At 48.4% G+C, this 27,290-nt stretch overlaps 2 protein-coding genes across 7 annotated transcripts in view; both read right to left on the bottom strand.

Moving 5' to 3' along the window:
• rph3aa (rabphilin 3A homolog (mouse), a) overlaps positions 1-15,067 on the bottom strand; it is a 38,030-nt gene extending 22,963 nt beyond the window's left edge. For 2 of the 3 annotated variants that reach the window (XR_003930629.1, XM_030085109.1), the window contains exons 1-6: positions 14,280-15,067; positions 3,971-4,102; positions 3,730-3,859; positions 3,042-3,125; positions 1,080-1,215; positions 68-247 (exon numbers count right to left, since the gene is read on the bottom strand). Coding sequence is in view for 2 of the 3 variants with exons in the window: in XM_030085109.1 (XP_029940969.1) it covers positions 68-247; positions 1,080-1,215; positions 3,042-3,125; positions 3,730-3,859; positions 3,971-4,086 (646 nt within the window). In the remaining variant the exon portion in view is untranslated. Of the gene's footprint in view, positions 1-67; positions 248-1,079; positions 1,216-3,041; positions 3,126-3,729; positions 3,860-3,970; positions 4,161-14,279 lie in introns of those variants that run through there. The other variant, XM_030085110.1, reaches the window with a different exon arrangement.
• An 8,437-nt stretch (positions 15,068-23,504) lies between these two features.
• ptpn11a (protein tyrosine phosphatase non-receptor type 11a) overlaps positions 23,505-27,290 on the bottom strand; it is a 28,436-nt gene continuing 24,650 nt past the window's right edge. For all 4 annotated transcript variants that reach the window (XM_030085107.1, XM_030085105.1, XM_030085108.1 and 1 more), the window contains exon 16: positions 23,505-25,363. The gene's annotated coding sequence lies outside the window, so the exon portion shown is untranslated. The remainder of the gene's footprint in view (positions 25,364-27,290) is intronic.

The raw sequence follows: 27,290 nt of genomic DNA on the forward strand, positions 1-27,290 counted from the left end.
TGTCTGTGTGTGTGTGTTTTGAGAGCGCCCTGCAGAGCCGGGCCTTTTCTTAGACAGAGGACTCCACCTGAGGCCGGCGCCGCCCGCGGCGGTTTGGAGGCTAACGCCGGCCTCTCCGCCTTCGTTACAGCTGCCGGACGGGACTGATCCTCATTACTGATGTCAGCTGTTGTTCTCGCTGTCTGCTCCCATTGTTCAGATCCACAGGACGGCGGCGGCGGCGGCGGCTGCGGCTCGGCACCGAGATCTGAGGACAGAATGAGATTATCACCGTCAGCACTGTCATCGTGTCGAGGACGGAGCAGTGAAAAGGTCGGGGAGGAGATGGAAGGTTAGACTAACGAGCAGAAAGACACGAGAAGCTCAAGAAAAGGATAATGATGCACAGAAAAGGAGCAAATCAGGTTCAAAAAGATGCAAAATGAGCAGAGGGTCAGTTAGGTTGATCAGGACGACACAAAAATGAACCAAAAGACACAAAAATCGACCAAAAGACCACTGAAAAAAGCAAAATGTGTTGAGACACTTTCACAAAATCAACCAAGACCGTGGATTCGAGTTTCTTCGGTCAGAACTTCTTGTTGAGTGTCCTTGGATTTTCCTAAAGATGATTGTTTGGAGGATTCAGTAACAACGTGACTTTCATGACCTTGTTGCTGATCGATCTGAATTTCGCTCCAGACGTCTCCTGGTCGGCAAATAATCATCAGCTGTGCAGCCAGACTGTGCTGAGCAGCATCACATCCATCGAGAGGAACTGATGGTTTGAGGAGCAGAAGAACTACTGACTGCGTTCAGCAGCGTTTCCATCGTTCACGAGGAGACAGATCCCGAGCGTTTCCACAAACTGTCGTTTTCGCCCATTTAACTGAGACTTCATATCCTGCCTGAGCTGGTTGGTGTGGTTTATACTGTTCATCCGTGATTGGTGGAATCGTTACTAAACCCACCTCCTTTGTGCTTTTTCCAGCTCACCGAGCTGTTTATCGTTTCCATAAACATATTGGACATTATCAGTTTATTGATGTCTCGAGGTCGTGGAGGGCGGCGCCCGAGCGTCGCCTCCTGCTGAGCGTTACCGTGCGTGTGCCGACGTGCCGGCGTCTCCTGCGGCGCTCCGTCTCCTCCGGGCGGCGGTCTGGAGAGCGGCAGCGGGGCGGGGAGGGTCCGCTGCTCCCGCCCCTTAAAGAACCAGGCGCCCGAACGCTTCTGCATCTGCAGGGAGAATGAAGGAACCCCAGTGAGCCAAGAGCTGACCAGCAGCTTAATCTCAGTCCGACACGACCACAACAAAACATCCATGACCCCACAATCCCTTACCCATCATCCTCTGGGAGGCGGTGAAGCCGCTAAAAGGGGCTAAAGGTGATTTTGACTTTTAAGCTTTCGTTTGTTCTGTAACTTTTATTTCACTGTTTTTATCCTCAATGCAGGCAATCGGGTTATTTTTGTAGCCAGAAGCTGGAGTTAGCATCATGCTAGCACCCGCCATGGAAGCTACTGCTGTGGTTTCATGTGTTTCCGCCTTAAGCTAGCTTAGCCTTCTGGTGCTTCATTACTCACAATTCAGCACCAGTTTTATAACATTTGAATCACATGAACGAACAGCAGACATTAACGCAGGAGAGAAAAACAAGCTATTGACTATTCAGCATGATAGATACGCGTTTCATTCACGGCAAGACCTGGATGTTAAATAAGTTCATAAAATCATGAGTGTTGTATTTACTGAAGTATTTAAAGACCTGCGAAACGATGCTAAATGAGCACAAAAGGACAAAAATCCACCAAAATACACAAAGTAACAACACAGTGAGGCCATGTTTACACGACAACACCACTGAAAACGCAACTTTCTGAAAACGGGCGCCGTTGCCATGGAGACTGGAGTTTTTGGAGTCCATTTCCACGTAAACTGTGGTCGGAGACACCGAGAATGAAACTTTTTGAAAACTGCTCCAGATTCTCCGGAAACGCTCAGACTCTGCTGCCGTGTAAACGGACGAAAACACGACTTTCTGGAAGACGCTGCACATGAGCTCCGAGGTCGCAGTGAGGATCTGCACATGCTCAGTAGAGAGACGACCACAACCGTGTTTTAAATATATCTATATATGTATGTTTAAATTATATTTAATTTATATCTGTTATTATCATTATCCTGTACTGTACATATGTGTCTGTCTTAGATGTATATCTAAATGTATATTTAATTCATATCTGTTAGAGTAAATATTATTTATTTAATTATATCCGTCTCAGACTTACAATGAAATTATATTTAACTAGAATGTGGCACTCAGAGAGCGCAGACCTCCGCCACAGGTCAAATCAGTCACCACGCCGCACGCCCCCCGTCGCCGGGCCTGCCCAACCATGTCTCAATGATAAAGAATCCTTTAAAAAATTCCTGGATCCAGACAGTGATCCGGATCATCACCAAAATTTAATGGATTCTAAGTTAGCCCAAGACCCACCTTTCCACAAGGTTTCATTGCAATCCGTCCATTACTTTTTCCGTAATCTTGCTAACAAACCAACAAACCGACATGATTCCATATCCTCCTGGCGGAGATAATTATGTCTGTTACTCAATTATATCTGTCCTAAATTAACATTTAAATTATATTTAACTTTTCTGTGTATGGTTGGGCTTCGTAAATGTTCACATTTCTATTGTAGTTATACGTCTTTTCTCTGTGCTCCTGAAACACTACGGTTTCCCCCCTATGGGACAAATAAAGGACTTCCAATTCAATTCAGTTTTCACCGTTTTCACAATGAGCTTCGGGAGAGACGATGTCTTTAGAGAACCGGTTGAGAAAAAACAGCTCAGCTGGTTTTTCGGTTTCTGTCGATCCTCAGGCGCTCTGTCGCCTTCAAACACACCGAGAATCGACGGCGGCTCCTTTTCCAGGTCACACAACGGTGAAATGCGATCCAGAGCCGAAAGGAGAGTCTGAAAGCTCCATAACGGATCGAGTGAGGAGGCGAAGTGAGGCAAGGCGCCGCCGCCGCTCTTCGTCGCTCCTCTTCCTCACCTCTTGCTGCTCGCCGCAGATCCGACACAGCCACACAGGACTCGTCCTGCTGTTGCTCCAAATCCCACATTTACTGCACATGTGCTGCAGAGAGGAACACACACACACACACACACACACACACACAGGGTCATAATCCCTCACAGACTCAGTGTTTGATGACAGATGCACGCGCTCCGTATATTTTCACGGTTCAGATAGCATTAGGCCGACTCGGTTTCTCAAAGCAACAGGAGGCCCAGTGTGACGAGGACGAGCGGGAAAAACGCCCAGTGTGTCAGAACGCGTTAGCGCCGCGCTCGCTCGCCGCTCGGGGGAAACGGGAGTAAAGACAGGTCAGAGGACACGACGGGAGGTCCCCGAATCCACAAACGTTCAGACTGTGAGAGAAAGTAGAGCGTCGTCTTCAAACAGCGACGCCGGACTCCAGTGTTACGAAGGAAACTGGAAGGAATCCATCGCAGAAAGGTCGGAGACGCCAGAGGAACCAGATCTATGAAGTAAAATCTGTGTGAGTGTGTGTGTGTGTGTGTGTGTGTGTGTGTCTGTGTGTGTCCTGTCCTTTTTTTTTTTTTTTTTTCCGCCCATGATTTCTATTCAACATCATGAAGCTGAAGTCAATTTTCTTAATTTGGACAAAAGTGATGATGATGCTGATGATGAAGATGAAGACAGTGTGTCCACCTACCTTGTTGCACTGCACACACAGGACGGCCGTGACGCCCTGAGGTCCAAACGCCGTCCCACACAGCAGACAGCGCGACTGTCCGTCCCCGCACGCCGTCTTCTTGATGCTGTCCAGACGACTGGACAGACGCCTGAGAGCGCGCGCGCACACACACACACACACACACACACGCACACGCATGCTCAGGATGAAGTGAGAGTGGCCAGGCCGTGCAGCGTGCGCACTCGCCTCGTGGCCTCACCCGATCCTCTCCTGCTCCATGGCCTCCATCATGGCGGCCCGAGCCAGAACGCCGTTGATGATCTCCTTCTCCTCATCCGTGAGCTCCGCCCCCGGGGGGCCGCCAGACGTGTTCATCGTCGTCCACCCGGTGCTGCGGAAGCCACGTGTAACGACACACACGCACACACACAGACACACACACACACAAAAGGTCAGGATGAGTGGCGAAACAAAAAGAGGCTCCAACCTGTAAAAAGTGGCTGATGAGGGGACAGGACACAGCTGGAGACACTCCTGAGCAGCTGCACACACACACACACACACACACACACACACACACACACACACACACACACACACGACCATCTCTGTGTTTACATGTTGTGACGAGTGCTCATCTGACAGCAAGCTGTGTTCAAGCCTTTTCACCAGAGGGAGTGTGTGTGTGTGTGTGTGTGTGTGTCTGTGTGTGTGTGTGTGTGTGTGTGTGTGTGTGTGTGTGTGTGGCTCTCCAAAGTCCCTGACAGTAGAAAACGTCCCCTCACGTGGGTTTTAATGGCTTCAATATTCGATCTTTTAGGTTCATAAGAGATTTAGAATTTACAAAGCGATTTTTTTTTTTTTTTTTTTTTTTTTTTATGTCCACATGTGTTTTGTGGATTTGGAGACGGCGTTCAGACCGTGTCCCTCTTGGGTCTTCAGGAATACGGAGTCCGGGGCCCCTTCAGGGCTGTCCAGTCTCTGTATGACCGCAGCAGGACTCTGGTCCACGTTGCCAGCAGTAAGGCGGACCGGTTCCCTGCATGTTGGACTCCAGCAGGGCTGCTCTTTGTCTCCGGTTCTGTTCAGAACGTTTATGGACAGAATGTCGAGGTGCAGCGGGATCGGAGGGGGTCTGGTTCAGGGACCGGGTGCCAGAAGGGATTTAAAGTAAGGTAAGGTAAGGTAAGATGCCCCCTGTCCCCCCCAGGAGGAGGCCTCAGGGAAGACCCAGGACTCAGAGAGACTACGTCTCTGGGCTGGCCTGGGAACGAATCGGGATCCTCCAGGAAGAGCTGGAGGAAGAATCTGGGGACAGGAAGTCTGGGAATCCTCGCTGAGGCCGTCCCCAAGACCCGGTCCAGGATAAGCAGCAGATGAAGGATGGATGTGTCAAATTTTAATCAACTAAAAATGACAAAATTCTGACTATGCTGTTCCTGACTTGAAGTAATTGACTGAGCGCCCTTATATATGACAACAGTGACGAGATCTGATCATTGGCCGTATTTGCTGGTTTTTCTTCTCAGAGAGTGAAACCTGCTTCTTGCCCCAGCTTCATTTCTTGGTCTTCATTCCGACTCCTCTTTTGAAGATAAACCCGTCCTCCTGTCATGACGCTGCGTGTCTTATCTCATATCTTATTTCTGACGCAGCGACACACGGCTGCATCTCCAGAGTGTTTTGAGTTCTAACCCGTCTTGATTTGATGTTCAGAGGAAAGACTCGGCGCTGCGGGTCTCCTGGAACGCTGCCAGACTGACTGACTGAAAGACTCAGAGTCTGAGACGGAGCAGAGCCGGGTTTGTCTGCAGAGCTGAGGGCAGTTTTCCCCCGATGCGTCCGTCTCGCTGAATTTCTCCTGGTATCAGACTCTCTGGAGACGAGCCAGACGATTAGATCGCTGTCCACATCAACTAGCAGCAGCGCTAATCGGATCAGAGGCCTCCGGAGATCCAGCAGCCGACAGGTTACCGTCCACAGTTTATCCCCCGAGACACTGAGAGGACCGGCCCGGGTCCGGAAAGCCAGATCAGACCCATCGGTGTGATCGACTCAGACGGCGATGAGTGGGAAGGATCCGGCTCAATAAAATCTTCAGTTTCAGAAGGTTTTTTTGTTTATTTAGGTTTTTGAAGTCAATTCAAGACAGAGACTTTGATGTGACTTTCATGTGTGGAAAACTTAGTTGATCAATCCATGATTGATCCATCAATACATCGATCCTTCTGTTCGGCCACTGATCCATCAGCCTCCACTCTTTTCTATCCATTTATCAATCCATCCATTCTGCCGTCTGATGATGAATCCATGAATCCGTCTGGTTCCCATTGATGGATCTTTCTGTCCCGCTGTTCACTGAAGTATTCATTCACTCATTCATCCATCAATCTGTTCATTCTTCAGGCATCAATAAATCAGTCAATACAGCATTGGTCCATTCATCCAAACCTCCACCCTTCTAATCATCCCTCCATCCAGTGAGTCGTCAATCCACCTCTCGATCCATCTACTGATTCCTCTGGGTCAGTCTGTTCATCCATCCATATTCATCCATCCATCCATTCACTGATCTGTTCATCCGTCCATCAAGCCAAACCACTGTTTGACTCAACACCTCTGAGTTTATACAGACTGTATTTCCTGGATCCTTGTGGATATCAGAAGATAAAGAGACATTTACTTCACTGTTAGAATATTGTTCATGTTTCTGACCCCGGGCTGCAGGTTGACGTTACCCGCTCTTCTGGTTGTTATGTAAGTTTAAGATGTTTTATTTCCCGCCTGTCAAACCGTATTTTTCTCCGACCCATTTCCATTCCCGCCGTCTCCGCCAGGCGGTGGAGACGCCCGTTTACCGGCGGCATTTTTAAATTATGCGAGATTTGATCAAGGTGGCCGTTGTTTCGTTTTTGCTGCATGAGTAACTGAGAAAGTGGAGGCTTTGTGGAATGCCGGCTCCGCCTCCTCCAGACGTTTCAGGCCTTCAGTCCTCATGCAGAGCTCAGCTCCACCGGAGTGACGCCCTCGAATTCAGAAGGCGGTCTATCGGTCAGTCCTACTGCTTTCATCATTCAGCAGTTCATCCATCAGACATCCATTGGGTCATCAGCTGATCAGTCCTTTGACTTTCGCAGTGTGTAACGACTGATTGATGATTGAAAACCGTATTGACGACCCGATGACGACCTGAATCGAGAAGATTTGTCCATTTCAGACTCTCCCGGACGCCTGCAGGCTTGGTTTTAATCAAACTCTGCTCCTTTCTTCAACATGGAAATCAAATCAGCCGCTTTATGCAAAGCTCTGCTGCTTCAGAAGCACATCACACAGGATTTAAATAATGACTTCAAAACAAGCGTTTGTCCAGACTTATGAGTCCATGAGAGCCGAACGGAGCAGATAAGAGAGTCAGTGAGTCCCGCTGAGCAGCGTAAACAGACGCAGCACGGTCATGCATTATTCTGCATGTGAGGCGTCCTGCAGGGATTTCGCCGTGCGCCGGACTGCCAGCCCGCCCGAGCCGCGGAGAGCAGCTCGTCCGACGTGATTGGGCCTGATTTATTGCGGCTCCGCCACACCGACTGCTGCAGCGGCGCTCCTGGTCGTTAGAAAAGCCCCAACAGCTGCTTCTGGAGCCGCCGCCGGCTGTGGGAACGCAGGAAGGTGTGATTGAAGTCTGTTCAAGACATCTCCACTGCCGAGAAACGCTCGTTTATTCTGACGGAGCGGCGTTACAGAGGAGAAACACGACCTCCGGACCTCCGGACCGGCAGCAGCAGCCTGCTGAACCAGATCCGCTCATCCTGCAGTCTGCACAGAGACACGCGCTGGACCTGCTACTGAGGTATGAAACGGAAAAACTATCAGTGCAGGACAAAAGAGTGGAAGATGAAAGAGAAACCAGGGAACTCCAGTCCGTAAAACACAAACTATCACACGTTTCAAAGGAACAACCTGAACGATTTGAGGGAGCACGATTCAAAAGAAGGGCGGGAAAAACACAACTTTCTGAAAAAAACAGTGAGACTCGTTTCGAAAACTGAATGTCCGGAGTTTAGAGGAACCCAAACACACTTTGCTCCTCATCTTCCACGTCAGGCTGGAGAACAGAGAAAACATTCTGTTGCCACAGCGAGTAAATGTCAGGGGTTTGCTGTCACCGCCAACAATGTGGAGTCCTGACAGATTGATGTCTGCCAGGGAGAGTGTGTGTGTGTGTGTGTGTGTGTGTGTGTGTGTGTGTGTGTGTGTGTGTGTGTGTGTGTGTGTGTGTGGCCTTGGAGGGAGAAAGGTGGGGGTCTGTATGAAAGGAAATGTTCAGAAATGGCAACACTTTCAGCCCGTGAGTCACAACACACACACACACACACACACACACACACACACACACACACACACACCACACACACACACACACACACACACCACACACACACACACACACACACACACACACACACACACACACACACACACACACACACACACACACACACAGCGTGGCCATGAGTCAAATCACTGCCGTCGCGGCCATGTGAGACTGACAGCTCTGCAGGACGATGGAGCTTCGTTCATCGTTCATCACAACGACGCAGGTGAGAGAAGAGATTCACTGCTTCATCCCTGATCGACGGGTCCAGACCGCAATCCCAATCTGAGAGGAGGACGATGCTCTATAATCTGATCATCTGTAAACGGAGGAAACCCGACCGCTGACCGGTCAGCTGACCGCGGCAGTGCGAGACGCGCCTCATCAATCAGGAGCTCATAAACATGCAGCGTGAACGAGCGGCTGACCGGAGCAGCCGATCGATGGGCGCCCAGGCTCAATGTCACCCAGTGAGGATCACGTGACCGCCCCCCCCCCCCCCCCTCCCCTCCTCCACCCCTGCAGCCCTGCTTCCGCCCACTCACCTCTCCCGAGCCGCCTGAGCTTCAAACAGCAGCAGTGAGAAAGCCAGAAAACCAGAGTCGTGGTGTTTTCATCGGGTTTCCTCAGAGGCCCGACGCATCTGAGGTTTTCATTTATTTTCCAAGAAACAAGTGAGAAAAGTTGTGTTTTCTTCCCCGTTGCCATGGAGACAAAGTAGAGGCGTTTTCAAAAAGTTGAGTTTTCAGCGTCTCCGAGCCCCGTTGTCATGGAAACGCACTGAAATCTTTCATTTACACCTGAAATGGTATAAATGGAGCCTCAGTTAATGAGAAAAGAAGGAAAAGACAAATGAGAGTGAGGCGGGTTCAGGGGCTGATGGGAGGATCAGGAGGAGGCGACGACCTGCAGCTGCAGGACCGGCACCACCGAAGAAGATCAATCCTCCTCCTCCTCCTCGCCCTACACCAAGGACACGCATCCCCACATGAAGCCCCGAGTGATTTGTACCTGTTTTATAGCCGACTGTGAGGAGGATCGACCTCCCGGGAGCGCTGCTCACACACTGTAGCTGAGTGTGTGTGTGTGTGTGTCGCTCAGAGCCGGATCGTGCCGTGTTGGCGACTCCACACCGAGCAGCTGAAACCTGCTCGCTCACAGTAATGCGTCAAAACGCCGTCAGGGGGACAGAATTCTGCTTCGGGTGGAATAAATCAGCGGCGAGCCGCCGGCCGCTTCGCCGCTCCGACCCGGGAGGAGATCCATCGGCAGGTCTTCATGCTCCCGTCAGGTTTTCCTCCCAGGATTTCTCGCTTCCAGCTTTCGCTGACGTGTGGTGAAAACATGGCGGACGACCCCGGAGGTCACGGGAGGCGTTTCCACAGGGAGCGTTCAAAACACCGTCGCTTCCGACGCCACCGCCGCACGAAGCAACGTTCTCCAGTGAAGTCTCGCCTGTCCTCATCATGAAGTCATGTTCTAAAGTGAAGCAGTCTTCTTAAGAGGAACACTCAGGAAGTAACGTTCTTCAGTGTAGTAATCTTTATTACTGTTAATCAGTGTGGTACTTTTGAAGTAACGTTTTTCAGTGAAGTACTCTTGAGTTACTTTTAATCAGTGTAGTACTCTTGAAGTACCGTTCCTCACTGTCGCACTTTTGAAGTAACGTTCTCCAAGGTAGTACTCTTGAAGTACAATTCCTCATTGTGGCACTTTTGAAGAAACGCTCTTCAGTGCAGTACTCTCGAAGTGACGTTCCTTCCTGTGTTAACAATGAAGTAATGTTCTTCAGTGTAGTGCTTTTCGAGTACTTCATAAAAGTCATTCATAAAATTGTTTTATAGATAAAAAAGCTAAAATTGCTCTGTGAAAATCTTGTGAACAGCAGCTTTATTAAATTTTTAGAATTGATTTTTAAATGTCTTTTAACGTGCCGGAGTCCAATTTGTTTGGTGGAGAAATGAAAAGTTTCCAGTTTGAGGTGAAAGCGGCTCCTCTGTTCAGTGGAGTTCAGGAAGAATCAGCTCTCGATGAAAACCAGTTTGGAAAAAACGTCTTTGGAGCTCCTGCTGCTCTGCTTCACTTTGTCTCAGGGTCTTGGTTTTTTAATCTTCATTATATTAAATTAAATTTCGAGTTCAGCAAATAATAGAGCAAACCGGTGAGGCGGCTGGATCGATGCTGAGGCTGGACATCAGACGACGCACTCTCAGCTCTGCTCGTCCGGCTGCGCTCTAATCAAGGCCTCCGCGCTAATGCAGATCCACGTGCGGACGAGTGCACGTGCGCGCGCACGGTGCGCGTGCGCGAGGAGCTGTCACACTCGGTCAGCGGCTCGGAGGAAAGCAGCGCAAATCGACGTGAAGTAAAGAGAAACGGAGGCATTTCAGCTCCACGAGACTGTGTGGGCCGAGCGAGAGCTGCAGGGCTGAGAGTGTGTGTGTGTGTGTGTGTGTGTGTGTGTGTGTGTGTGTGTGTGTGGGGAGGAGAACTCTGGCTGATTCCGTCATCCTCTTGTGTTTTCTGTGACGGAGCGGCCTCCAACTACAAACTCGCTTTAACACTCGCCGTTCAGAAAACTGCGTTTACTCCGAGTTAACACACACACACACACACACACACACACACACACACACACACACACACACACACACACACTGTTAACTAAATTCCTAAAATAGGTTTTGTGTGGGCTGATCGCAGGACACACGGTTCGGCTTCGGTTCCTAATCTGACAGGAGATAATGGGGCGGAGTCATGTAAACGCCTCAGTCTGATTGGAATCCTCTCCGAGCCGATCGGCGGCGGTTTTGAATAAAGGAAACGAGCGACAGAACCAAGAACGGATCTCGTTTATACCACAACGTTTCCAGTGAAACCGAAGTCAGCCGCCTCAGAAACGGAAACTCGGAAAACCGTGGAGTTTCTATGTTGGGCCACAAGGTGGCGCTCAAACAGAAAGTTAACGCCTGACCAGTGGCGGCGGCCAAGCTAACAGCTGAGCGACGCCGGCGAGTATGAAGGAATCCATCCTCACCTGACGAGACTCGATCTGAACCTCCACTCTGGAGGAAACAGACTGAGACGCCGTGCGTCCGGACGGAACGGGGCGGGCCGTGTTTCTAGAAGGTCAGGTCAGGTTGATGCTTGGGTCCCCGTTGACGTGGCGACGGAGCCCGAGCTTTTTCAAAAAGTGGGTCGCTGAGGACAGGCGGCGTTGGATCAGCGGCCGGAGCTCACGTGAGGTTGGTCACGGCGGCGCAGGCGACCTCCTCTCAGAGCCCGGTTATTTACGGAACACCGAACATTCCCCACGGAGCCTGAACTCCCCTCTGAATTACACGGGGACACCCGGGCGCTCCGGCCGCCTACCCACAATCCCCCTCTGTCCTCACATCGTCCTCACAGCTGTCGCCTCCCGGGACGTCAGAGATGGCGTCAGTCCGTCTCATCATCCTCTCACCCGTCCGCCGTCCATTCAGCGCCTCTCGCCTCTCCATATGTCCGTCCTCCAGAGACAGCAGCTTAGGACAGCTTAGTCTGATGACTGTCCAGAGCCGCGACCCCTCGTATGGACACACCGCCCCCGTTCGGACAATCACAGTAATCTGCCCCTCAAATCCCCGGGCGCGACGCTTCAGGCTCTGACGTCAGCCGGGACGGAGACACTCCTCCGAAACACACGAGTCACTGAAAAGACACCACTGTTTGAAAACGTCTCCATGGAAACGCTGCTGCTGCTGCTGCTGCTGCTGGAGCTCAGAGTGACGCTCTCTCTCTCCACTAGAGGGAGCTGCTGGCCGGTTTGGCGATGAAACCACAGAGAGAGATGAACAAAACACACGACAAACGTGAACAACGCGGTTCCGACTGTAGCATCGTTTCACAAAAGTTTCATTTTCCAAAAGTTGCTCCGAGCACCGTCGTCATGGAAACGGAAACGGCTGCTCGGTGGGTTTGTTCCTCTCTTTTTGGTTGGTTCTGTGTTTTTTCTGTTTTCATTTCGTCTCACGTTGTGATTGGGTTATTGGGTCACATCGGGTCATTCTTGCATTTTGTGCAGTTTTGATTTTATTTTCTGCACATTTCTGTTGTTTTGTCACTTCATGAACAGTTTTTCTGTCTTTCTGGGATTCTGAGTTTCTTTTGCATTTGGTTACATTTTCAGTCTGTTTCCGATTATTAGAATTTCTTTGAGTTTTGTTTCATTGTGTATTTTTCTTCCTGTTGTGTTCTTTGTGTTAATTTGATCTCTCTGTATTTGTTCTAAATCTTCTGCTTGTTTCTCTCATTTCACCCATTTTTTTGTCACTTTTTTTTTTAGACATTTTTCATTTTCTTGCTGATTTTTTGTCATTTTGTGTCTGATCTTTCAATTTCCTGTATTTCTACTCCAGCGTTAAATTCATCTTCTGTATTTAATGTACCTAAAAAGCTCATTTCGTGTTTGCTTTCAGTCATTTTGAGTCTGCTTCATGGTTTGCCGTCTCTCTGATTTTCACATGAGGCCTCTCGACCATTTTCCCTGTTTTTGTGGATGCTTCAGGTCATTCTGCATCACTTTTTAGTCAATTTGATCAATTCATCATCAGTAATTGCTGCCTTTTGTTTTTCCTTTTTCTAATTTTATGTATTTTTCAGATTATTTTTCAATCATTTATGCTCCTTAAAAGAAATTACGTGATTTAACTGAGCTCATAGGTCAGTCTATGTTAGATACAGCAGAAGGAGGTTCAGAGTTTTAAATGCACGGACCAAAAGGAGGACGAGGCTGTTTTCCGACTCTCAGGGTTCGCACTGCTGATCAGCTGCTGAACAATCACAGGCAATTAAGCCTTAAAGCTCTCCGGTTAAAAAAGCCCAGACGGAGGAGAAAAGCTGGGCGATCAGCAGGCGGGGGGCGTTTCTGCTGCGGTGCATTAACCACATCAGTCAGCACCTGAGTGAATCACCCCCCCGCTCCGCCCCCCCTCCCCCTCCGCCCACAGGCCCGTCAATAACACTGATCGGGGGTCGAAAGGGGCATTTAGAGGGGGCATGGGAACGAGGAGGAGGGCTCAATAACGATCAGAGAATTAAAAAAGAATGAAGAGCCTGAGAGTTATAATCAGCTCACACACACACACACGTTTCTCAAATCTCCCGAAGCAGAAAACACCTCTGGATTCACATTTACAGTATTTCCATCACGTTAATTTACAAAGCTGTGAATATAATAAACAATCGCTTTTCTGGGATGAATTTAAAACTCAGAATTCTTAAAATTCTCAGTTGCGAAAATGTAAATTTGAAGAGCGAAACAGGGAAAACCAGCACAGTCTCCATAAAATCACTCATTTCAAAAATCGTAATTTATTGCATTTGAAGGTTCAGTTACTAAACGAGTTGCTGCAATTACAAGGATTTTCTTGCTGGTTAGAAATAGATGTTTTTTGCTTCTTTGTTACTGATCAGTGAAAAATTCTCTCCACAAAAAGAAGTGGAATCTTTTTAAGAGTTTTATTACTTTAGAAAAAAATGTAATATTCACGAAGCTGGGTGACTGTAGCGTTAGCATTAGCTGAGCTGTGAGCACTGTTTGGGAGGAAGATGCTCTATAATCTCCTGTTAGAGGAGGAAGATGCTTTTGAGCAGAACTTAATGAATCGGTCATTAAACCGACCCTCGGTTCTCACAGTTGAAACTAATCAGATTAAAACGTATTTCACGACCAGTCAAGCAGAAACTACTTCACATTTATGCCGAGTTGAGTTGAGTCAACATGCAGGACATGCTCCAAGTAAATATCCAGTTTTGTGTTTCAGCTAAAAACAAAAAACAACTAACTTTAACATAACTAATAAAAAAATGATCTATGAATAAACATCAGGAAGTCTTCACACAACATGGCTAAAATGCTGAAATATCAAGAAACATAAAAATCCAGCCCAACAGACACATTAGAGTGTACAAGACCGTCTTAAAATGACCTGAATTCAAAGCAGTGATGTTTGTGTTCAGTCTAACAATCTGAGGGATTCCAGAGAAAGATTCATGATAAAGGAATCAACAGAAACATGAGGAGCAAATGTTCTGAAACGTGTTTAATTCATGATCTCTGTTCTCCATGTCATCAATTCTATGAGCGGAGAAGTTGAGAGCGAAGCTCAGAAAGAGGATGAAGAGGAGGAAGAGGAGGAGGAGGAGGCTTCCCTACCTGACAGATGTGGGCCAGATGTGCTGCTCGTCTCTCTGCCTCCGTCAGGACGAAGCCGCTTCGCTGCGACTGGAAGAGGAAGAGGAGCGGCGGCGGCGGCGGCTCGCAGCATCGTCTCCGCTCTGCTCCTCCTCGGCGAGGAGAGAGGCGCCGGAGCCTGGCTCCGCCCCCTCCTCCACCCCCCACTGAATCCGTCCGCTCTCATCTCATCAGCAGGAAATGCCTCCATCAGAGGGAATCAGAAGTGTTTCTGTGTTAAAGGTGCAGAATCTGAATTCAGAGTGATTCCACCGCCGTCCACATGGCGGCAGCAGTGAGCCGACGCACTCAGCCATCATGCCTGTTCATCTGTGTCGTTAGCATTAGCATTAGCTTAAGGTTTTTGACAGCTGTAAATTGTTGAATGAATGAATGAAGCTAAATCAGTGAAAGACGCCGCGGACTGGAGGTTAAAGATCCGTTCTCACGGAGACGCGGCGTTTTCCGCGTTTTGTAAACGACGCTGTTTCCAAATTTCCTGAGGACAGATGACCAACATGCTAACTGCAGCGTTGTTACGGCGGTTTCCATGGAAACGTAAACACAGAAATGCAGAAACGGAGCATTTTCACCTGAACTGTTGTCATGGAAACGAGACCTCTGCCACAGGAAGAACAGCACAGGAGGAGAGAATTCCTCCGTCACACCTGGACGGTCCCTGAACCAGCAGTTTGGAAACCTCTCCGCCCACGGCGGAGTTTAATTCCACAACACTTCTAATCTGAAGCGATCAAACGGCGCCGCCTCTCATCGTTTGATGGACGCTAATCCCTGTAAATCTGCGCGGGCAGCAGAAAGCTTACATCCCGGCACCATATGGGGGAAATGTTCCCATACGTCTATTTTTGGTGCGTTTTTCTGCCCCCGGGGTCAAACAGCTGCACTTATTATGTGCGATACAATACAAATCCAACGGGCCTCCTGCGCCGTGCAATTAGAGGCCGCGGCCGTTATGTCATTCTATTATCCGACCGCCGCAGCCGGGAGTCGACCCGGAGCCATTTCCAGGAGCGGTCAGCCGAGCGACCGGCTGAACGGCGGCGTGCGAGCAGCCCGATGAGCGCCGGACGGTGTTCGGGTTTGAACCGCGGCGCAGGCGGGCCTCCCTCCGCTCTGCACGCTCGGCCGGGTTTCGTTTAGCGAACTGAGATTCCAGCTGAAGCCTGGAAAAAGGCTGAGCGGAGACGGCGCGGCGCGGCAGTGGTTCGCACCGTCAGTGATACTCAGCAGGGGAACAGAGGAGGCTCCGGACTACAGCTGCGAGCTAACGGATGCTAATCAGGCTAAATGAAGCAAAGGCCTCATCTATACAACATTTCAAGTGAAAAATGAACATTTCTGTGTTGTTGGTTTTAGAAGCGTTGTGTTTAAACGGCAACGTATTGAGAACAACGTCTGTTTACATGCAAACAGCAGAAATGCTAAAAACAATGTAGTTAGCATGTTGGGTCACAAGAAGGCAGAGCATTTTCAATAACTTTGGTTTTCAGTGGCTCCAAACATCGCTGTCATGTAAACAAACCCACAGAACACAGCTTAAAATTTTCTACTTTCACTTGAAAATGTCATCACTTGGCTAGCTAAATGCTATATGCTAATCACTGCAGCTCCAAGTCAAAGAATGCTCATCAGGCGAAAACCAGCGATGACAACAATACTCGTCACTTATGTTATGATGGGAATATTAGTTCCCGCTCTAGGTGCTAATGTAGAACCCTAAACTTTATTACAAAGCTAGCTTTTCAAAGCTAGTTATTAGCATGTATTAATACTTTAACAACAAGGTAACAAGGCAGTGTTTTTTTTGTTTTTTTTTTTTTTGCTTTCTTCCCTTGAAAGTCACCAACGTAATTGTATTTTAACTCAATGCTTCCTTGACTGTTGACAGGAGACCGGGCTAGCAATGCTAACAGTTAGGAGGCTAGCAATGACAGACAGAACCTCCCGGATGTTGTTAGCATCTATGAAATGCGAATTAGGCTGAAGACACAGACAGTAGCAATAAAGATTACAATACTACTGAATAACCTGGTCATGCTAATCACGAGGCTAATTATCTTTAACATGAAATGACAGCTGCTAATGTATGCCACCCAATTTCATTAAACATTTAGCATTTCAAAGCTAGGTATTAGCATGTATTTGACTATCAGAGTTTTGATTTTATTGACTGAAAAATCATGATGAATACCAGCAACTGCAAGAAAAGCTAATGAAGAGACCCGAAACGGGAGACACTAGGAGGGGAATGCTAATTATAACCATACGGACGCTAGCGACAACATGACCGATGCCAAGCACGTCAGCTGATATCCACGGAATGCCAACGAGGCCAAAGAGGCTCTAATGAAGCAGAAGACGCCACCACTGAAAAGGATACGACAGGTTAGCCTGGGAATGCTAATCACAAGGCTAGTTATCGCCACCCCCGAGGAATACTAGTAGATTATGTCGTTAGGTGCTAATGCTAACGAACAAACTAAGACTCACCAGGATGCTGGTTTCTCATCAAAAAACCAGGAAATGCTGATCATTCAAGGATTTATGCAAACAATGTTAAATAACAAGCAAAAGATCGACCCGGAAACATGAAATGAAATGATGGCCTCAGTGTTTCAGTACAAGGAGGGCGGCGGTCAGAATTTTAAGATCTTGACTCGGTCTTGGCCCCTCAAAGTCTTGGTCTTGGTTTTGACCAATTAGAGTCTTAATGTTGACTTGGTCTCCGTCCCATAAAGTCTGGGACTTGGGATGCTCTTGGTTTCAGGATGCTCTGGTCTTGGTTTCAGGATAATCTGGTCTTGGTCTTGACTTTAAAAAAAAAAAAAATACTATCTAGAACAACCTATGAACTCTGAGTAGTTTTGGGGTCCAACCAGTTTTAATGTGTAGATGTAGTTTATGCCGTTCGATGTTTCCACTTTGAGACGAAGATCTTCCAGCGCAGCTGACAGACGCTGAGAGCTTCGTGCGTCAGGCAGCAGTTTTCTGAGGGAAGCCTTTAAAAATCCAAACGAGCACGTCAGCAGTAAAGAAACAGTTTGCGATTAGCCGCTCAGCGTATTGGACATGGATATTTCCCCCCAGGAGCCGAGGGACCTGGAGGACAGGAATAAAGGGATTTTCAATGGTCTCTTCAGCTCCAGGAGCAGTTTACCCCCCCGTGGAACACAGCGGGACTTAATCCTCCATCAGATAAACCTGGAATCTGGGACAGCGCGTTCGCCACGCAGGTGCCTTCAGCCAAAACACGAAGAACCAGGAAGTGGGCAGGCGTGCTTCGCCACAAAGCAAGGATAAATGCCAAAACCATGAGCGGCATGCTGAGAGCTGAAGGTCGATGCTCTGTGTGTGTGTGTGTGTGTGTGTGTGTGTGTGTGTGTGTGTGTGTGTGTGTGTGTGTGTGTGTGTGTGTGTGAGATGCTCAGTAATGTCATTAGTAACCCTGGTTTGAGGTCCATCAGGGAATCCCTGGAAGTGCTGGTCTGTCCGCTGCAGCCTCGTCACGACCCATCAAACCGCCGCACACTCGCACGCGGGGGAGGGAGAGGAAAAAAAAAAAAAAACTCCCTCTAGTGGAAGGACACGCGGCTCCTGAGGGAGAGGGTTCCTTCTCAAAGGGCATCATGGGAAAAAGTGATCTCCCTTTGACTTCAGGGGCCGTTTGGGAAGCACACAATGAAATAAAGAAGGCTCCGTTTCATGCATCAAGCATCAAAAACTGTTCTCTGTTTTCTTTTTCCAAGGAAGTAAAAACCTCTTCCAGTCCGGTCTGTGATCCATCCGCTCCTCCTCTTAGAAACATCCTCAGGTCACAATATAAAAACCTTCATTCATTCATAAACACATGACGATTAACTGCAGCTCCTAATCTGTCCACTGGGGGTCACTGTTTTCATAATGAGACCCTGAACCATATTTCTCAATCATAATGTGCTTATTGTTTTTTTTTTTCCTTTCTTTCCTTTTTCCCCCCCATTTTCTCTTTTCATTTATTTCCTTTGGATCATGTTTTTGTAATGTTTATTTTGAACCAGATTCAGTCGGATCACTGACTGCAAGGAAGCAGCGACCCCAAGAAGCTTCGTGGAGTCCCGCCTCCTGTGACATCATGGTTATTACATCACTTCCTGTTTTCACTTAGTTACTTAGCTTCTCGCTAATTCCACTTTATTCTTGAAGACGGCGTGACGTCAGCTGAGCGCCACTTCCTTGATGACCAAACGCCGCCATTTTGCCGAAGGGTCAAACAAACGCAAGAAACTGGCGAAGCTACACCACTCTGGAACAAACGCTGACTTACGTTTGAGTTTTTACTCATTTTGCAACATTGCAGCAATACAGCGCTCTCCCTGGTCGGTCTGGAATGCAGCATCCAGCGGATTCATGGGTAAATGATCTGAAAGCACGGCCCAGGCTTTACAACTTCTGCATCAAGCCCCCCGGGGTGTGTGTTCTGAACTTGCTACAATCTTTTGACATCAACTGTTCCCGTCTTAAACCGTCTTAAAGGGACTGTATCATGCAAAATTCACTTTTTGTGTTTTAACCTTGTTCTAGTTATATACTCACCAAAAACTCCCCCAAAGCGTTTTTTTCCTTCGTGCCTGTGGGTTTGAGCTTTCCTCGTTGTTGTGCTGCTCAGAGAGGCAGCCCCTCCCACACCCGTGAAAACGCTCCGTTTCCCATGTTCACGTCACACGGAGAAGATGGCGCCCCTGAGCCCCCGTCCCGCAGGCCCTCGCCAATCAGCGTTTTTGTATCTCCGATTACAGAGATAAACTTTGACCTTCGTCTGAAAGCAACAGTCAAACAAGAGTCTGAAGGGTCTGCGCTTGGTGAGTTTCTAACAGGAAAAGACGTTTTCACGTGTCTTTGCGTGTAGAGAAGCTAAAGCTAAAGAGGTAAAGCTAACCCTTAGAGACGCTAACGCATGGCGTATTTGTTTTGAAGCTCTGATTGGCTGAAGTACGCTGTTAGTCAGTCCACAGGGGGAGAGGAGGGATCTTCAGTGAAACGGAGCGTTTTTTCTTCAGGATTTCAGAATTAGCCCCCGAAAATCTTCTATTTCCCACAAAATGTCTTTTCCTTAGCGCCAAAAATAAACTATTACCATGTTAATGCCTACAATAGGGTTTGGACTGGCTATAAAAGCAGGATACAGCCCCTTAAAGAATACAAGTGAAGACAGGAAACTTAAAATTTCCCAAATTTTCAGTGTTAATTTGTGTCGACATCTGCTGTCATGGAGCATAAATTGAAACGAGAGACTTAATTTCCTCCTGACTTGTGGCGATTCTGGAAACAGGAATAACAAAAAGCAGAATTATCATTTGGTATTTGGCCACAGCAGGTATATAAATGACGACTAGCACTTAAATTTGGTTCCTTTATATTCACTGACTGAGTATATTTCAGTCATTTATCACCGGTTATGTGTTCACAGCATGTATAATGACAACCAGGGAGTCAAAGCAGCCAGTGTACAGGCGCCCAGCGGTCCAAGGACACTGTATTCAGACCAATGCCATCAGTTGAGTGTGACAATTAAAAGAACTGTGCAAAGCATTTGTGTTGCCAGCAGTGTCTCCTGAACCTGTTGATAATGTGGAAAGAGTGACTGGTGCACAGTCGGCTTCCTTGGCCTGGCATGAGGAGCGAGCTGGATGGATCACAGCATCAATGGCACATTCTGTGGTGGGAGCCAGAGACAGGCCGTTGGCTCTCACCAGTAAAATCTGTCACACAGCCAAGTCCAATAAATGCACCAGCAGTTGTTTCGGGCGAACAAAGCGAGGACTTTTCATTCCGCCATGATGGAGGTTACAAGCAGCCTCACTGGAGCAGCTAGTATCACGAGCCACGTACCACCACAGAGTCTGGACTGCAGATTTCGAGAACTTTGCCATACGTAACAGCCTCTCCAGATGGCATCGTTGACTGTGCCTGCTGAGGACGGGGGACGGTGGATGTCACATGGAAGGACAGACTCACTTCCGAGGCAGTTACACATCCACAGTTCAATCAAGTCCAAATGCTCATGTCTGCCTGCCTTGGTGATTGTACAGACTTGGTTTTGTGGACGACGGTTGGCTGTTGTTGTTGTTCGTGTACCTAGAGATGATGGACAAACCGTCCTCCCTCTGGCAATCTGTCATTCTCCCAGGAATCCTTACAAGGCAGCTGGAGAACGGTGGGCTTGATAACGGTGATGAGTAAAACAACAAACACTATCACTCCAGTGCAACATCAAGGACCAGTACAGCTGTTACCAGTTCTACTCGTGATGAACCCGTCTGGTCCCGTCACCCCAGCGGTGTCCTGCGTCTGCCGCTCAGCAGATGACTCAGGCGAGACGGTGGACAGAGTGTCTTAAACCTTCACAAGAGCAGAACAATGATTCTGCAAAGCCAAACAATCATTACACATTTGAATGCGTCGTCGTAGTGACTGAGGAAACAGGAAACAGAGCAACCTTATCTTATTGACTGCTCACTGCACCCAATACAAACCTGAAGACCGAAGCAGTGAGTCATTCGAGTGTCACTTTACCCTGTAGTGAGGCGATATGAAGCGGGCGGGCCAGTGTTGATATCTGCACTGTTTTGGAAAGTTCCCTCATCTCGTCAAGTTCCAACCTCCCCCGGCAAGATCTGCTTCAGGAACTGTTTTTTCCCCTTTGTGAAGGCTGGTGTCAACAGTGCGGCCCCACGCTTTGCTGCAAAGGAAACCCAAGGTCAGCCAGTTCCACTATGACGGGACAATGCTTACTGTAATTGCTCCGGGTCCGTGTCCTCGCCTTGACATTCTAGTCTATAAAAACATCTAAAAGCAGTGAATCAATGATGTCAAGCGTGGAAATTTTGATTTGAAGATCGGAGGGACTGTCTGGAATATAATTTCTCGGTCCTGCCGTCTGATGACAAATGTTATGTTTCTGCCCACCAAATCTATCCGTTTCCAAAAGTAGTGAACAGCCGTGCTCTTGGGAATGCCTTGGATGGAATCCAGTTACTCGAAACTCAAATTGTGCCGCAGTTTGACCGGAGTTGGGAACAGCCGCTCAGGCTGTGGCCTGACGTTAAAGGAAAACGTGTAGAAACAAGCTGGTATGAATCCAGGAACACTGCCCAGCCGTCATCACGTTGCTGGTTTTTTAAGTTGATAAAACGTTATCGTGAGACTGAATCAAACATATCAAGCCTGAGAACATTCTTCTGTCTTCAGCTATTTTCTCTCCAACTCTACTCCGCACGCGCTTCAAACTGATAACGAAACACCAAGCGTCGTCAGAGGAATCTCTCAGACAGAACAGAGTGCGTGGAGTAACGGGGCTTCTGAACTTTTTTCTCAGCTCTTCTGAGGCGTTCAGGTTTGAATGGAGGGAACGTAACCTCTGCGAGCAGGGTGGTTCTTGTTCTTTCGTGTTTAAAAATAGAAATAACACATTCAGAATGACTGATGCTGGACATCTAATCAACCCTCAGTCAGGTCACGGGGCTCAGGTTGTAAAGTACCACATTGCAAAGTATCTGACACAAATCATATCAGGCATTACTGATCAGTTCTCTTCGCAGCAGGATGCAGATTGATGAGTCTGTCTATGCTTTAAATTTCTGTAATAACGGCGACACAGCTCGAGATGAAGAGTTTTGATATCCTACCACACATATCAATACTGTCTTAAATCTATGCATCGATGCGACCGTGAGAGAAAGCCCGCCTACAATCGAACTCCAAAGCCATCACTGCCAGTTAGCCATTGAACGTACCTTCAATGAAACGTGACGATGATCCGGTGAAGGCCGCCATGGTTCCGTGGTTCTACGGTTTCCTGAACGTTCCTCCCGTTCGCCTCGCTCGGTACAATGTGAAAGGAGAGTGCGCTCCCTGCACGCTTGTTGCAGCAGCTGACGATACAGCAGTCTCTGGGCATGTTTACGCTACAAAAATACAAAAAAACGCCCCAATGGAAAATGAAGTCGGTGCTTTGTTTGGCCCTCCATCGCGGTTTCTTTGCACCCACTGCATTATGGGAGTGAAGGTGGGAAGGATCCTGTCGTGACGCTGAAGAGCTGCTGGGCAGGAAGGGGAAAGTGAAGGACGGGATGTGTTCAGAGCGACCTGCAGGTCACCGACACTGAACGGTTCATCAGGATACGCTGCAGAGCTCAAGATTCACCTTCTTCTCCCCGTTTTACGCAGCAAAATGTCCCCTGGACGAGCTGAAAGCTGTCACTCCTCCAAAATAAGACACGTGGACGAGCCGTGTCCTGAATCCCAGTTAAAGCTGAAAATAACCAAGACTCACATAGGCGGCCATTTTGAATGGCGTCAACAGTCTCCCATGATTCTCAGTTAATTTGGAGAGTTAGGGTGTGTATTCATGACTGTGATTACTTTTATTTTAACTTACAAAAGAAAAGTCTCTCGATGTATCTGGTGACATTCACCAGATAATGCAGTTTTCATGTTGGTCCACTAGATGGTGCCGTTTGAGTAACGACACGATACACCGCAGAGAACAATCCACTGACAACATGGACCAGGAGAACATGGACATACGCCTTTTTTTCTTCTCATTTATCCTGGTTTACAATGTTCCAACCATTTCCTCCTCCCTTTCATGGCTTCAGCTGAACGTTCTCTTCATCTCCGCTCCACTTTCTCGGACTCCCGTCTGACGACACAGAGACAGCGCGCTGAGGCATGAGCTCGTCATTTATTGTTATTGAGGAAGTTAACACGGTTAACTGCATTGAGAGTCATACGATAAACCTCTGAAGCTCGGCGAGAGGCGCCCCCCCGTGGGGGAATATACATACAGTATGTTTTATTGGCAAGTAGATATGTTTTAGTTCGGTACATTCTCCTCTACCTGCTCGCTCATGTACAATATACACCTTAAAAAATAGTCTGTCTGCGCTGCGATCGCCGGTTCGCTGGGGCCGTTCAGGATGAGAGAATTCACATTAAAGTGTTACAGGTGAAAGTTGTGTTTTCCCATCGATCGCGTGCGCGCGCACGCACACACACACCGAGCGTCTGCGGAGAAGGCACGACTCCGCCCCCTCGCCTGATGAGTTAAAAAAACAAACAAACAAACAAAACACTGCTTTCATGATTTCAAGGCTAAAACGGCTGATGCGACGGTCGAGTTAAAGAAACAGTTTGACTTCCGGAGGGAAAACACACCTGCGATGACACCACCCCGTTTTTTGTTTTGTTTTGTTTTTTTACCCAGAATGCCTCATTCTTCCTCCTATCGCTGAACCACCCGAAACACTCCAGTGAGGACAGACTCCAGCCTCCAGAGCGAGTTTCTCTGAGGCTTCCTTCTGCGATTTCAGCTCGGGGGTCCTCCTGCCGTCACCTCACGGGGGTCCCGGGCCTCACGTTGGGAACCACCAGGTCTAATCTCAAGATTAAATCTGAATAATTTGAGTTTAAAACCAACACACATCTTGATAAAAGACAGTTTACAGCTGAACCAGTAACTCTCCAGTCCAGAACCAGGACGTCAGTTCCCTCCTTCATGGATTTCCTCCAGGCTGTCGGAGCGTTCAGCTGCTACAGAAACAAAAACGAAAACAAACAAAAACCCTCCAGGAGTGTTTTTAGCTTTAGCTTTGCAGTTAGCACCGTTGTCGTGGCAGTTCTACAATTTATGGAGCAAATTAGTGGTTCCTTCTCTTAACATTCTGCCATTAAAACAAACTCGGGTTTTCAGTCACATGCAGAATATTTTAGATCATAACACACACACAAAAAAAAAAAAAAAAAAAAAAAAAATCTTTTGGTCCAACGATTGAAACAGTCAAACTTCCCAGGTGGTAAATTCCCATTTCCCCATCAGTCATCAACATTAAATGTAATATTTCCTCTGTGAACGTCACAGAAAAGTGAATGTGTGCTTTTCCCTGCGAGTCAAAACTGTTTCTTTACACTTCCTGAAGTGTGTGTGTGTGTGTGTGTGTGTGTATAAAATGTGTGAATCCTAAATCTACAAAATACACCGCTGACGACACGCGATCTCTGAAAACTTAAGTACATGTGGTGCTCCGCGTAGGCAACGATACACGAGAAGGCATTTGATGTTTTAAAAAGAAAGAATGAACAACGTAAAAAGCACTTTTAAATAGCAGGATTTGTTTTTTTCTTCAGTTACTTTTGGCAGCCGTGATTCTGAGACAGAACAGAAAGGCCAGACGGGATGAAAACCCAGCGGGTGAATGAAGGCGAGCTGCACTGAAGCGCTTTAAGGACATCAGGAATGGTCCAAACACACACCGTGGATCCTGCGGAGGTGTGTTTGACTCCAGACGAAAAGTTGATTCACACTAGCGAGGGCCAAGTTTGAATTTCCGCAGAGGAGTGGGCGGATTCCACTTTTCACCCCCCGACAAGTCTTTAACAGGTCGAGTACGTGAGATTTACAGTTCCAAAACCAAATGAAAACGTGACGGAGCTAACCAGTAATACCACTTTGGACCAGCAGGTGGAGCAGTAAGTCGCTGCCTTTCCTCCAGCATTCAGTCCATAGAGAAGAAGCAGCAGACGGAGCTCACCGCTGCCCCCCGGTGGACTGAAACCTCACGTACTGGACCCTCAAAGAGCTTCTCCTCCTTCTCCAAACCATTTCAGTCACTTTCCTTCAGTTAATAAAGAGAAATAAAAAAACCAACAGAGAGTGGGAGAGGAGTGGAGGGTTAACCAGGCGGACCTGTGTGAGAGAGAGAGAGTGTGTGTGTGTGTGTGTGTGTGTGTGTGTGTGTGTGTGTGTGTGTGTGTGTGTGTGTGTGTGTTTTAGTTGGGGGTTTGGCGCGTTAGGCCTCTCATACAGGCTCCTCTGACGGTCACAGTGGTTTAGAAGAAGGGATCTTGATGGAGGACGATCTTCCGCCACTCGGTTACCTCCCTCCCCTCCGACATGGCGCCGCGGCGTCTCGACGGCGGCGCCGGCGTGGGGGCGTGGCTGGAGGAGGAACTGGAGGGGTGGAGATCCGGGAGGGGCGGAGAGGCAGGCGGAGGTCATCGGTTAAACACTGAAAGAAGAGAGTGAGCAGGGATGAGTTCTGGGAACAGTGCACTGCGACTTTTCTCAGCGTTCTGCCCAAAGAATTCCAAGAACAGCAACACGTGAATGATGACGGAATGAAAGACGGAGGTAACGTCACACGGAATCATGTCTCTGCTGCAGAACGTGACGGGAAGCTGGTCAAGCTACATGGCTGCTAATCACAAATCAATAAATAGCCTCCTAGCTAACTGTTTCAATGCCCGTCGATAACGTGGAAGGACTTGTTATGAAAAATAATGTAGATGACTACTGGGACTGCCACCGACATTCCTCAGGGAAATTTACATTAGATTGTTTCGTCAGGTTTTTACAGTTTTTTTCTTTTTACCATTTTTATTGCCATCTGGTCAGCTAACGTTGCCCCTGCTGGTATTAGTTTTTCCACCTGTATCTCAGTCGTGAGTCCAGCTGTGAAGCGCACATCATTAATGTTCATAAAGCAGCATCACATGAGAGGGAATGCTGCCGAGAATATCAGCACTGCTGGAATTCGGTCAGGTGTGTATGATAACGTTGCATTGTGCTATTCAGTATTCCTCTGGAATGACAAACTGGACACCAAATTTGCAAATCAGAAAAAAATGCATAGTAAATAATAGATGCACTCTATAGTGAACACCAGTATTTCCTTTTTTATTTATTATTTCATGCCATTTTATTCTTGGAATCATGTTTTTGTTATTAGATACAGCCTGCTCTCCCCACTGCTCCACAGCTCTGCCTGGTTCAGAGGTCTGTTGCCTAGCAACAGTTGCCTAGCAACGGTTTCTAGGGTGCTTTGCAGTCTGATGATGTCATCATGGTGACCAAGATGAAAGCGCGCATGAACTCTCCTGCTGACGGCCTGAACACAGACTCATCGGTTCATCTACTGGGAGCAACAGGTAGCTGAAGACAACAGGACAGAGCGAGAGAACAGGACAGAGCGAGACAACAGGACAGAGCGAGACAACAGGACAGAATTCAAACTCCACATTCTGAGCCACGGAAGGAGAAATGGACGCTGTCAACAAACCAAGACTGAACCTGGACGAAATGGACGAATCCAGTTCAGAAGACTACTTTATCTGTGGGGACGACCTTGTGTCTTGGAACGAAGATATGTTTGGGGACGACATTATGTTTGGGGAGGCGCTGGCCGCTGGGGAGAACCTGGTCTCTGGGGAGAACCTGTTCTCTGGGGAGAACCTGGTCTCTGGGGAGAACCTGGTCTCTGGGGAGAACCTGTTCTCTGGGGAGAACCTGGTCTCTGGGGAGAACCTGGTTTCTGGGGAGAACCTGGTCTCTGGGGAGAACCTGGTCTCTGGGGAGAACCTGGTCTCTGGGGAGAACCTGGTTTCTGGTGAGAACCTGGTTTCTGGTGAGAACCTGGTCTCTGGGGAGAACCTGGTCTCTGGGGACGAAGATATGTTTGGGGACGACCTTGTGTCTTGGAATGAAGATATGTTTGGGGACGACATTATGTTTGGGGAGGCGCTGGCCGCTGGGGAGAACCTGGTCTCTGGTGAGAACCTGGTCTCTGGGGAGAACCTGGTCTCTGGGGAGAACCTGGTTTCTGGGGAGAACCTGGTCTCTGGGGAGAACCTGGTCTCTGGGGAGAACCTGGTCTCTGGGGAGAACCTGGTTTCTGGGGAGAACCTGGTCTCTGGGGAGAACCTGGTTTCTGGGGAGGACCCTGTCTCTGGGGAGGACCCCGACTCTGGGGAGAACCTGGTCTCTGGGGAGGACCCCGACTCTGGGGAGAACCTGGTTTCTGGGGAGAACCTCGACTCTGGGGACGACGACCCGGTCTCTGGGGACGACCCGGTCTCTGGGGACGGCCTCGACTCTGGGGACGGCCTCGACTCTGGGGACGGCCTCGACTCTGGGGACGGCCTCGACTCTGGGGACGA

Source organism: Salarias fasciatus (genome assembly GCF_902148845.1).
Source record: "Salarias fasciatus chromosome 7 unlocalized genomic scaffold, fSalaFa1.1 super_scaffold_4, whole genome shotgun sequence".
Classification (NCBI taxonomy): domain Eukaryota; kingdom Metazoa; phylum Chordata; class Actinopteri; order Blenniiformes; family Blenniidae; genus Salarias; species Salarias fasciatus.